Source organism: Miscanthus floridulus, chromosome 1 (genome assembly GCF_019320115.1).
Source record: "Miscanthus floridulus cultivar M001 chromosome 1, ASM1932011v1, whole genome shotgun sequence".
NCBI classification, from domain to species: Eukaryota; Viridiplantae; Streptophyta; class Magnoliopsida; order Poales; family Poaceae; genus Miscanthus; species Miscanthus floridulus.
The window spans coordinates 126,019,545-126,032,782 of NC_089580.1; the positions used below are offsets into that span (position 1 = coordinate 126,019,545).

General features: G+C 43.6%; 2 protein-coding genes across 2 annotated transcripts; one reads left to right on the forward strand and one right to left on the reverse strand.

Moving 5' to 3' along the window:
* Positions 1-1,467: 1,467 nt before the first annotated feature.
* On the forward strand, positions 1,468-3,099 carry LOC136540468 (expansin-B2-like). Its single transcript, XM_066532479.1, has 3 exons — positions 1,468-1,718; positions 1,908-2,017; positions 2,240-3,099. Exons 1-3 carry the CDS (start codon positions 1,529-1,531, stop codon positions 2,753-2,755), a joined length of 816 nt encoding a protein of 271 aa, XP_066388576.1. The 5' UTR covers positions 1,468-1,528; the 3' UTR covers positions 2,756-3,099.
* Positions 3,100-9,069: 5,970 nt separating this feature from the next.
* LOC136462812 (uncharacterized) lies at positions 9,070-9,879 on the reverse strand. Its single transcript, XM_066461862.1, has one exon. The coding sequence runs from the start codon at positions 9,877-9,879 to the stop codon at positions 9,070-9,072; it is 810 nt and encodes a 269-aa protein (XP_066317959.1).
* Between the last annotated feature and the right edge of the window lie 3,359 nt (positions 9,880-13,238).

Sequence of the window (13,238 nt, forward strand, 5' to 3'; positions counted from 1 at the left end):
GCGACCGTAACGAGAAACAAGCATGGCGGCAAACACCAAAACAGCCCCTGAACTAAGTGGCTAAGGAGCATCGTGCTCAAAGCCAGTAAGGTCCAGCTCCATGGCCATCGGATCCAAGCCGTCAGAGAAAAGCGCCTCCTGTTTGGAGGCCGACAAGGACACAACAAAGATGGCCTTGTATCTGTCCACAGCCCAAGGGTCTAGACTCTGCGCCATATTTGCATCCCCCAACTTTTGCATCGGCACATTTTGTGCCTGGACAGTCGGGTTGAAGGTCTTGTTTTTAGCAGCCAGCCTCCCACTCCGATGCACCGACATCACCGTTGAGGGTGTCCTGGATCTCCTTAGCTTTGGTTCGCTAATCAGCGGGGTCTCAAGCAGTACACATAACCGCGCCTCCAATTCTGCAGACAAGGACACATCGGTCAATGAAGGTTGACCGTTGTCACCTTCATTGTCTGTCAATGAATTGCGGCTGGGCCTCCATAGCTGAAGCTCAGGCGATGCACATAGCTGCGCGGAAGGCAACGATTTCCCAGGAACGATAAAAAAAAATTGGTTTTTAAGAGTGTTTTTAAACTAGCACTAAGCCATCGAGATTGCAAAAGATGCAGCCTTTTCATTAATTTGTTATCAAACCATGTGTTTGTTTCTTGTGCTCTAAGTTTCCCAGCCAATAGACGCAGGCCAACTGTATGGAAGGATACATTTGATGCCTGATTATTTCCATGATTCAGAGATTGATGTGCAGGTCGTTGGTTTTCAGTTGCTTGTGAGCGAACGAATGTCTTGATTGCTAACGCAGCACCCTCAGATGTCAATCTAATTAATCTAGAGTTAGCTAGATCTTCGTCTAGTTTGTAACTTTAATTTGCATCCTGATCCGGCAGCATGTTCGTTTGGTTGTGGCTTGTCGTAAACGATCGTAAATTTTCAGCCGGAACAGTATTTCTCTTTCACATAAACCAGCCAGCAGTACTTCTTCACGAACCAGCAACAATACGAACCAGTCAACCGAACAGGCCGCCGAATTCTGGTTAATGGTCAACCCTGGCCGCAGCACCGCAGCTAGTAGCAGTGTAGGGCCCACTTTCACCGATTTTGTGGTTCACTGTCCGCTGATAACTGCCAGAGAGGTTAGTTGGGAATCATTGGCACTTTGGTTTGCACCGCGCGCACCGGCGTACGGTACGAGCTGAACGCGCGTACTATCCCTAACCTGCATGTGCTACTACTACTCCAAGATGTGTTTTTTTTTTTTTTGTAATGGCTGACTGGCTCGCGGACCGAGTACTCCATTCCACCATGATTAGCTCGGTACGGTGGCCATGTGATCTTGTACCTCTAAACACGGCACGTCCGATGTGGCGCGACGACTATTGATGCCGCGAACTAACTGCTTATACTCTTTGCCTATAAGTACACAGGTGATCTCGTCCCTTTCGACCATCAAAACACACACAAGCAGCCAAACGCGTATACTCCTACAAGGTTGTTAGCTTCTGCTGGTACATAGTGAGCTGAGATAATGGCCGCCGCCCAGGCAGCCGCACTTCTTGCGCTCCTCGCCGCGCTTGCTGTCACGCGTTCTGGCGCAAGCGCACTACCGGTGGTGAACAACCACACCTCCGCCGTCCGCCAACTCCGCGGCGGCGGCTGGCAGGAGGCCAAGGCCACCTGGTACGGCGCGCCCAACGGCGCCGGCCCCGACGACAACGGTACGTAGTAGTAGTGTCAGTGCGTGCCTAGCTATACGACGTGCGCCGTGCATCGTCGGTGTGCGCCGCGCCTACGTGCCGTACGCGCTCGATCACCAATGCTGTCGTGCTGACATTTCGGTTTTGCCAATGCCGTGGCTCGGTGGCTGACATTGTGTCGTTGTGCTTGCACCGATCGGTGTTCTGCAGGCGGCGCGTGCGGGTTCAAGAACACCAACCAGTACCCGTTCATGTCCATGACGTCGTGCGGCAACCAGCCCCTGTTCCAGGACGGCCAGGGCTGCGGCGCATGCTACCAGGTACATACAACTTGCTGTTTATATTACCCGTCCACTTGTCCGCTTCATTTAATTCAAATCGATCGGTCAAATGTACTAGCTAGCAGAGTGTACCCCATATCTTTTTCCCTCGAAACCGACATTTTTAAGTTTGGTACGTATGAATTTAAACATTTAAAATTGGCGAGGTCAAACGGAAGCATCTTTTCACGTTCTCTTACTTTTGAACTACTAATAATACAGATCAGGTGCACCGCTAAGAACAACCCTGCCTGCTCCGGCGAGGTGAAGACGGTGATGATCACGGACATGAACTACTACCCGGTGGCCAGGTACCACTTCGACCTGAGCGGCACGGCGTTCGGGTCCATGGCGAGGCCCGGGCTGAACGACAAGCTCCGGCACGCGGGCATCATCGACATCCAGTTCAGGAGGGTGGCCTGCGACAACCGGGGGCTCACCGTCAACTTCCACGTGGAGGCGGGCTCCAACCCCAACTACCTGGCGGTGCTGGTGGAGTACGCCAACAAGGCCGGCACCGTGGTGCAGATGGACGCGATGGAGGCCAACTCGGGCTACTGGATGCCCATGCGCCGCTCCTGGGGATCCATCTGGCGGCTCGACTCCTACCGCCCGCTCAGGGGCCCCTTCTCCATGCGCATCCGCAGCGAGAACGGCAGGACGCTGGTGGCCAACAATGTCATCCCGGCGAACTGGAGGCCCAACACCGACTACCGCTCCTACGTCCAGTTCACTTAACCGACTGCATAATTAACCCATCACTGGTATAATCATATCACATATAAGGTGGTGCTACGCTTATTTATTCGGGGGTAGAGTATTGTGTGATTATTGCAAATTCTTTTCGCAATGGGTTCAGCGAGTTTCAGTTGTCGTTGTGTGTATCTTGAGAGTTGAGGCGCGTCGGAAATGGAGGCAAAGTGTTATACATACAAGTGCTCTCCCGCCTACCGTCCAAACTCCAAAGTGTGTACAACAAGTAGGTACGATGCATACAGTGTCAGCGTGTGTGACCAAATCACGGGGCTATGTATGCATCATCAAGTCATGATCAGGGGATTAATAACTTACGATCAAATATATTTCTGATTATTCTGGTAGATGTGAACTTTTTAGACCTAAGGCCATTACGGCCCAGTTTATATTGAAAGCTTATATGAGTCTATGATGACTGGGTATACCGATTTGACAATAACGAAAGATCAAAGGCAGCTAAACTGCTGGAAACATCAACTTCAACCTCTAGTCCTCTACTCACTAGACATGTAACTCAACAAAAAAAAAAACATCCAGAGATGCCAGGGCAAACAAAAATGACTGAACTAAGATAAGATAAAAGGTTGTCGCCCCAGGTTCAACCAATTAAAACTTCAGCTCCTCAGCAAACTACACCATCCCGAGAGCATTTAGATTTCGTTCAGCTCATCGGCGACCCGCATTAGGATCTCCTCCACCACTCTGGCTTCCTTATCCTTCAACGCCACCTTCCATCGATTGATCATCTTCTTGCTCTGAAAATCGCCTCCCTTGGGTCCTTGAGCAGCTTGTCCCCGAAGGTCACATCATTCCTCGTCTTCCTGAGCGCCCATATCATACCTGCACAGCAAAATAGAGTAATTTTCCTGATAAGCATTTTCTTGTTATGCAAAAATAGAAACAAAAAAATCAGACCAGACAATGGAAACGCGGTTAAAAAACAGTCACAAGAAACGTCTAGGCAAAAACTGCAATAGGGCAGGTGAAAAGAATATTGTTTGTAGTTTCCTCTTTTCCACATAGCTTGCAATGAATCCCTCCTTTCCATTCTTTCTTCTTAAGTTGGCTTGCTGATTGAATCCTAACATGAGCCACCATCTAGAGAAAGATCTTGACGTTAAGAGGCGCTCTGCTTTTCCATATTTCCATCAGCTGTACATTAGTCACCCCTCCAAAGCTCAATTCTCTGTACAATGATTTCGTTGAATACCTTCCAGACTTCTCTAATGCCCATCTCACTGAGCCTCTGCCATGATGCAATTGAACTCCTGCCAATCTCAGCTCCCTAAGGCCATGTTTGGTTCCCAGGAATTGAGATGAATTGGAAAGTAATCTAATAATGAAATGGGAAGTACTTTCTAGATATTGGTTTGAAATCATAGGATCCAAACAGGACCTAGCTCCTCCAGTAAGACAACATCTGGTTTGTCTAAAGAATCTTCTAAAGGTTAGATTAACCTTTCCTCCCTCTAAAACCTTCTCCACACTTATGTCAAGTTTGGAGCAGATGTCATAAAGCTCATGAAAAATAATTATGAGTGGGCATTCACCTAACCAACTGTCCTCCCATAATTTGGTTTGTTTACCACTTGTCACTAGCATCATTTACCTCTATTATAACTCTCTCTACAATCCGGTAGACCATGCCAAAACAGTGATCCGCTTCTAGACTTGACTTCGAATATGCTCTTATTTCCTAGGTATTTATTCCTCAGCTGATTGCATACATGGCTATTCTCTCCTCTTTCCAATCTATCAATCCATTTGCAGAGAAGACAGATATTCATATTCCTCACATCTGTGAAACTAGTCCTCCAAAATCCTTTGGTTTATCCAACACATTCCACTTAACCATATGGTACTTCCTTTTTTCCCATAGCCTTGCCAAAAGAACTGAGATCTAGCTGAATCTAACAGGTGATATGGTCCCCTTCATACAATTGATACACACCCATTGCATACATCGATACACTTGAGAGGTATGATTCAATTAGTATCATCTTCCCTCTTGTAGATAGAGTGTCTCATTTTCAGGTAGCACCCGGTTTTAAGAACAAAACCAGATACGCATCATATATGAGCCCAGGAAGTCAAATATCACATATAGCTACAAATAAGGGTAATATCAAAAGACAATGCTTAAATATATAACGTATTAGTATAAAGAGTATAACCTCAGAGTATAGACAGCGGAAAGACAACTCCGATCTTCAGGCGAAGACTCCAAATCCACAGGGACAACTGACTGGTTGATCACAAGCCTAATTCCTCTAAACTCTAACAATTTGGTACCCATCTGGAATTTTCATCCAAATATTTGAAAAGTAAAGCAAGCGTAAGTACATGTCGTACTCAACAAATATAACATGGGGTTCATGAGGCTCAAAAGGCTGACACTGGTTTAACTGCGATTAACTTTTAATGAGTCATCTTTTAGCAATTGAGCAGCAACAAGTTTATCACAAACCCATAAACACATGATCAGGTAAACATGAATAATGAATAGCATAAACAGTAATAATTAGTGAGTATCTTCATCATCCATATCATTAGTGTTCATCATTAGTAACCATTAGTGATCATCTATTCCGTAAAGGTTCCAAGGCCGCTCGTGACCATGAGCACGGCTGATATACCAGTTTTACACTCTACAGAGGCTGTACACTTTCACTGTGAGTCGTGATTTACCCTTTCGCCCAAGACGGCCAACCTCTTGACCCACTACCAAGGAAGGTCGGCAGGGTTCACTATAAAGCCTTTCAAAGGTTCGTCTAACAAGTTAGGGCCGCTAAGGTTTCTCCATCAATAAACATGAGCCCCCCTCCAAGGAGTGACTAACAAAATACCAAGAAACCAAAGTGCACCCTCTTGGTAGGCCGAGATCATACAAACCAGAGCCCCTCTTGCGCCATAAAGGTAACCTCTAACAAGCTAGAAAATATTCTCATACTGAGCTAAAGCCAAAGCCATATAACCCTCACAGCTGTACAGTAAGTCCCGGATGATCACTTACAGATAAGTCCTTAGAAAGAGGAATCTAGAGCACCATAAAATAACCCAATGATCTAGCCCCCTTGTTCCATGTTGCTAAAAAGCATCTTTTAATGTTTATTGCATATTACATTAGTCAAGTTATAAAATCATGGTTGTAGTTGAGAACTAGCATCATACTACCCAATGCAATAACCCAAAGGTATCAAGGTGCAAGGTAACAAAGTACTAGGAAATCCCTAGTGGCAGTCAATGTAGACACATGCAGTATGAATTAAATGATTAAAGGTGTATACGACAACAAGGAAGATCCTATGCTATACTTGCCTTAAAACACCAATCCTTCGGTAAGCTTTAATCTTCAACGTTTTCTTCGTCTTTTTGATCACCACGTATATCTCACCGACTGGACGTAATCATAAAGCACCACACAAGCATCCATACAATCATACACGAAGCAAACAATAGATCTAAATTAGAATAGTACACCAAACGTAAAATCAAGACAAAAAGTTTATAAAACGGATCTATGTCTCGCTACGAACACACAGACGTTAGAGGCACGCTAATCGAAGCTACAATTTGAAAGAAACGGCTACCGAAAGATCTACTCGTAAGAGAAAATATAAAACTATAAGCTTCATGTGTTTTAACTATATAAAAGTATATATAAATTGAATTAAGTCAAATTTAGATTCGAATTATAAAACTAAAGTAAAACAAATCATATTTTATTTATAAAATCCAGTTGCATAATTATAAATCAAGATATGATTTAAACCATGAAATTTCAAAAATAGTAATATGGTAAACACTGTTACTAGTGCGTAGATCTCATTGCAATGAATCTAGCACAACTTGAATGGACTAAAACAGAGTTGAAACGTAGAAGATATGATTTAAACAAGATTTCCTTTAATAAAATAATGGTTTAAATCTAATCATGAATTTTAAAAGTTGAAAACACATATAACAGTAGTATAAACATGTAGATTATAAAATTACGAACCTAACGCAATTTTAACGGATCAAATCAGAATTAAAACAGAGAAGTTATGGCTAAAACAAAATCAGTGGCAATTCTATAAATAGCTGAAAACGTATTTTAGACTTAACCGAAACAAAATACACTTTCAAATGAAGAAAACAAAATCTGTAAACATATTTTGGACTGTAGGTTGTTTTGAAGAAAACCGAGGGCTTTTCGCAAAAGTGCCATGTCCGGCGTGTTTGACCTGGTCTTTCTCCATGTGGATGCCACGTGGCGGCTGTGGATTGGCGGGTTCACGGTGGATCAGCTGGCGTGGCACCATGGATTGAGTCCATGGTCTATGGTGGACCGAACCGGTATCTTCTAAGCTGAGCTCTAGATCTCAAGATGGATGGCTGAGAATGGCAGGTAACCTTCCCCTGGCCGAAACAGGAAGGGCGACGCGGTGGGGTGCCATTGACGGCGACGAGCACCTCGCCGGCAAACTTGGAAATGGCCCTAGAGGCCTCGGTTCACCATGAGCAAAACATAGGGAGCAAGCGGAGGAGATGGTGAACCTGATGAGGGCATCGGGGTGGCCCTACGTGGCATGGCGGCGATGGGCTATGAGGCGGAGCGGCTCGGCAAATCCGACGACGACGCGAAAGTGACAGAGAGCGAGAGAGAACGAGCGCGCGTCTCAGGCGGTGTCCTTACCTTCACATGAAGCAAGGCAGGCGGTTGGGCAAGTCGACGAAGCAATGCGACAGCAAACCAAATGGCGGCAGCGGCTACCTAGGGTTTGTGGTGCTCTCGGGCAGCGGCTTGGGCACGAAGGTGGCTCCAAAGCGGCTAGATGGAGGCAGCGGGTTACGACGCAGGCATCCGGGTTTTATAGGGCAGCTCGGCGTGTGGGTCACGTCAAGCTGTGAGGAATCGGGGCGGAGGCAGAGTCCCTACTTGGGCAGAGTCCTGTCCGGGCACGGGTTGAAGGTGGAGGACAACGCCGACATGCGGGTCCTAGGCATCAGCGGCTCAAGGCGCAGGGTCTGCCTGTCTGTTAGAGAGGAAGGGAGGGTGGTCACTGCGTGGGCATTGCTGGGCCGGTGCTGGCGCGCTAGGCTCCGAAGCTGGTAGGTGGCCTGCTGCTGGTCTCACGAGTGGGTGCTGGGCCTCAGCGCCAAATGAAGCTAGGCCCACAGGGAGAAAAGAGGGTGAGCGGACTGAGGGGGAGAGAAAGAGGGGGATGGCTAGGCCTTTTGGCCAGAATGGGGAAGGAGGGATTTTCTCTTTTTATTTTGTTTTTCTTTTATTTCAAAGCTATTTTAAACAAATTTCGACAGCAATTGAATTCATTTTGAAGTTTTAGATAAAACCACCTATCTCAATGAATCAAATGCATCAGCATGAATGCGCAAACAAGTCGCTAAGCCCTATGACGAATTTTATTTTAAGGATTTTTTTTATTTTCCTATGTTTCATGAGCACACAAATTCATAAATAAATCATTTTAACCCTATTTCCAAAGTTGCAAATTTTAGGGTGTTACAATTCTACCCCCCTTAAGATGAATCTCGTCCTCAAGATTCGGAAGACGTCGACTAAGAGATAGAAATACTCTGCCTTTATTCGATCCTCATTTTTCCAAGTTACATCCTTCATTAAGAGCCATTCTAAGATCCTGGTTGGCTAATCTACATAAACATGATTGTATCTCGTATTGAGATCCTCCAATGGTGTTTGCTCCTTTACACCGACATCTGAAAACTCACAGTCCACTTTACTATCCTCACAGGATGCACCTTCTAATAGCTCATTCTCGTATTCCTCAGGTGCAGGTTGAATACCTTTATACTCAATTCTTTCTCCTGACGGTGTGGTTAGAAGCACCGAACGCTGGGCATACTTAATCACTCCTTTACAAGCAGATAACCATCCATTTCCAAGGATAACATCAATGTCCATTAACTCCAAGACTATAAGGTTTGCCTCGAAGTTCTTCCCTTTTATGTTAAGACTAACTTTTGGGCATAAGTGGTTTGCCTTCTTTTCTCCTCCTAGAGAGTTAACTATTAGGGGTTTCCTCATCGGAAGCATAGTCATCTTATGCTCTTCTATATATTCCCTAGAGATAAATGAATGTGAAACACTAGGGTCAAATAACACCATAGCAGTGTCTGAACTTACTGTAATCAAACCATAAACAACCTCCTTAGCTCCATGAGTGGTAATCAGATCCATTGTTCAACCAGCCTTGAATGTAGTTTCGCTTTAATTTATTGCCTTGCACCTGCTCCTTATGGACGTTCCGTTCTGACTCCTACTGCTGTTGATTCTAGCTTCGATTACTCTCAGCAAACTTCTCAAAACAATCGTTCTTACAGTGTTCAATCTCACCACAATCATAACCTTCCTTACTAGTAGAAATATTTGTTGTTATCAAGGTGATAGTGGGAGATGACAGACATGGCTCTTGAGAACTAAAATGTTGCACTTCATCATTAGGTTGATGATACTGATCTTGATCATTACTTTCAAGCAAATCCATAGGGTGTGACTGATATTCTGGTTGTGTAGCGAAACAGAGACGAGTATTTCTTAATTGGCGTTGAAGGTCACGTTTTCTCTTCTTCTCTTCTATCTCTCGATGCTTGTTCTCAATTACAATTGCTCTATCCACCAATGTTTGATAGTCGGCATACACCACGGTCATCAGCTGTAGTTGCAAACCATCATTCAGTCCTTTCAGAAAGCGTTTTTTCTTTTTAGCATCACTATCCACCTCTTTTGGAGCATAGCGTGACAATTGAGTGAACCGGTTACGATACTCACACACTGACATAGATCCTTGCTTCAAGTTAAGGAACTCTTCTTGCTTAAGTTCTACCTCACCTAACAGGACATGGTAGGACCTAAAATTATCCTTGAATTCCTGCCAGGTGATAGCTGGAGCATTGTTGGGACGCCCATACTCAAATGACTCCCACCAGTCTTGGGCAGTTCCTTGCAGTTGGCCAGAAGCATAAAGCACCTTTTCACGGTCATCACACTGAGCTATGTCCAATTGTCGCTCCACAGCTCTAAGCCAGTCATCAGCTTCTAGTGGTTTGCTTGTATGAGAGAATGTCGGTGGGTGTCCCTTCATAAATTCACTACGCTTGTCAATAGGTGGTGCTTGATGTAGGTTGTTCAACACATTTTGAGCAATAGTCTATAATAACTGAGTCTACGTTATCAAAGCTTACTCTATAGATGGGGAATTGGATGGCGGTGGATTAGAATTGGCAGCATTCCTTCTAGCACCTTGTGAAGCACTTCTCCTGGTAGCAACCATCTGTTTTCAACATGTATGAATTAGAACTCAGTCATTCATAACATCCTTAATTGTAGCTTCAAGAGACGACAAGATAGGATTGATGGCAATTGAGACAAGAGAACACCAAACCCCTGAGATAACTAATACTTCTAAACGAAACGTTATAATGTAAGAAACTTCATCTTATAAATCCTTCAACTTAGCTACCCTCCTTAAGAAAAGATCAACTAGGGAACACAAAAAGGGTAGCTTGCACCTTCTCCTAGATGACCTAACTAATTTCAAGACATTCTATCGTCACATTGATACTCTCGTGTAGGGGCAAGAACAAGAAATCTGAAATTCCTCACAAGCAGAAAAACAGCAGCGCAATAAAATAGCTGTAACTCTCATTCTGTTAATACAATGATATTGTAGCTTATACCGTTGGAAAGCGTATAAAATTCTCCACAACTTCCTTATAGAACACTTTTCCAAATTCTGCAGTTAACTTGGTCGAAAATCATGCACAACAGAAACTACTCTAGATTCCCAACAGCACAGATGCATCGCCTTGTGATTTTCGTATCTCCATAACCAAAATAGCTATCAGTATAATTCTTGTGCTCAAAGAAAGATATGGAAGTGTACTATTGTTCAGAAATTTTCCATAATTTTTGGTCATCCAAGAACAGAGATATAAACTGATAAAGACAGGTTGCTCCCAAAGGACAGAATAGAAAAAACAGGAGATAAGCGAAACCCATCTATTTATTACATTAATCCTTATGCCTTAGGCCTATAAACTAAATGAAATTGTGGAAACACCCAACAAGATCATTGCAATCATTACAAAGTTTCAAATCAAGCATAAGCACCATGACAATTCAACAAAGCAATAAAGGTGCACAACTCAATCATTGACTCAATTTCCGATACTATCGTCCTCATTATACTAGGGGTAACAATCCTAAGACTCATCTTTAGATTACACAAGAAGGTGATGAGGGACAGTTCTAAAAGCATGTCAAATCAAGGAGTGGAGATGAGAACAAAGGCTTAAAACAAGCATCAAGGAGGAGATAAATATCAATGATAGATATATAGTAGAGAAAAAAATATCAAGATTTATAAAACAAGGATTTTATAGCAATTTCAAAACCTTAAGACGGTTAGTTTCTACTAGGCTTGCGTCCTACAGTCAGCATTGCTCTAATACCACTTTGTAGCACCCGGTTTTCAGAACAAAACCAGATACGCACCATATGTGATCCCAGGAAGTCAAATCTCACATATAGCTACAAATAAGGGTAATATCAAAAGACAATGCTTAAATACATAACGTATTTGTATAAAGAGTATAACCTCAGAGTATAGACAGCGGAAAGACAACTCCGATCTTTAGGCGAAGACTCCAAATCCACAGGGACAACTGACTGGTTGATCACAAGCCTAATTACTCCAAACTCTAGCAATCTGGTACACATCCGGGATTTTCATCCAAATATTTGAAAAGTAAAGCAAGCGTAAGTACATGTCGTACTCAACAAATATAACATGGGATTCATGAGGCTCAAAAGGCTGACACTGGTTTAACTGCGATTAGCTTTTAATGAGTCATCTTTTAGCAATTGAGTAGCAACAAGTTTATCGCAAGCCCATAAGCACATGATCAGATAAACATGAATAATGAATAGCATAAATAGTAATAATTAGTGAGCATCTTCATCATCCATATCATTAGTGTTCATCATCAGTAACCATTAGTGATCATCTATCCCGTAAGGGTTCCAAGGCCGCTCGTGATCGTGAGGACGACTGATATACCAGTTTTACACTCTACAGAGGTTGTACACTTTCACTGTGAGTCGTGATTTACCCTTTCTCCCAAGGTGGCCAACATCTTGACCCACTACCAAGGAAGGTCGGCAGGGTTCACTATAAAGCCTTTCAGAGGTTCGTCTAACAAGTTAGGGCCGCTAAGGTTTCCCCATCAATAAGCATGAGCCCCCTCCAAGGAGTGACTAACAAAATACCAAGAAACCAAAGTACGCCCTCTTGGTAGGCCGAGATCATACAAACTGGAGCCTCTCTTGTGCCATAAAGGTAACCTCTAACAAGCTAGAAAAGGTCCTCATACTGAGCTAAAGCCAGAGCCAATAGACTCAACGACCCCAACTTATTACTAATATCAGTGGGGCATGAGGCAGAATCATGCAGGCCATAATACAACAATAAGATCATGGGGCTAACACATCTTTCAACCTATTGCTACTTCAATGATCTCATGATTCGAACTATTCGTGAAAGCGCTTGATATTGGCTAAAACAGTCGATTCAGGCATAGCGCACAGTTAAGGTCATGCCCTCTCAGGAACAGATCTACCAAATAATGATCCCCACTCCACGGTGCTACAAGTGGGGTGTGAGGCAGAATCACATAGGCTGTGATAACGGGCCATGGAATGGTTTTTGCTAACCAATAGAGTCTACTCAAGATTAAACTTGCCTTAACCGCACGCTATGCACGATCGAGATTGATGTAAAACAACCGATAAAACATAACTCATCGTTTAAAGTGCAGATTAGATCAGTTTAGATTAACAAATGATAGGTTAAAAAGGATATAAGGCCAATCTAGATCAATCCTAATTGGGCGAAGTGATATTGCTGTAATTAAATAGATAATGGAAGCAACAAGCAATATTGGTAACTTAATGAATCTATCTGAAGGAACACCACCCTTAGATAGAGCCGATAACTTGACCTTAATCTAGTTCGAGCAGTGGAGGTCGACCGGATCGATGTAGCCATACTTGAACTAGACAAGAGTCGATAACTAACTCATACTAGAGTCGTAGTGGAGGTCGACCAGATTGATGCAGCCGTACGAATAGAGGTATAAGCTATGACGGTACTTACAGATAAGAAGTGGAGGTTGACCGGATCGATGCAGCCATACTTGTTGAAGAACTCGCTGAGATCTACTCTACTCCTACTCCTAAGAGGTGGCCAGAGGCGAAAAAGTAAGTAACTTGTATTTGATTGATTGTGTGTCTTTTACAATAGCCGGGGTTTGGTATTTATACCCAGAGCCTAAAAACGAATCCTACTCGAGTATGACTTAGTACAATCTTTGGTACGAAGAAAACATTCCTATTTTAAGGTAACTTGGACTCTAATCTTTCCCCTTTTATTGAGTCCGATAT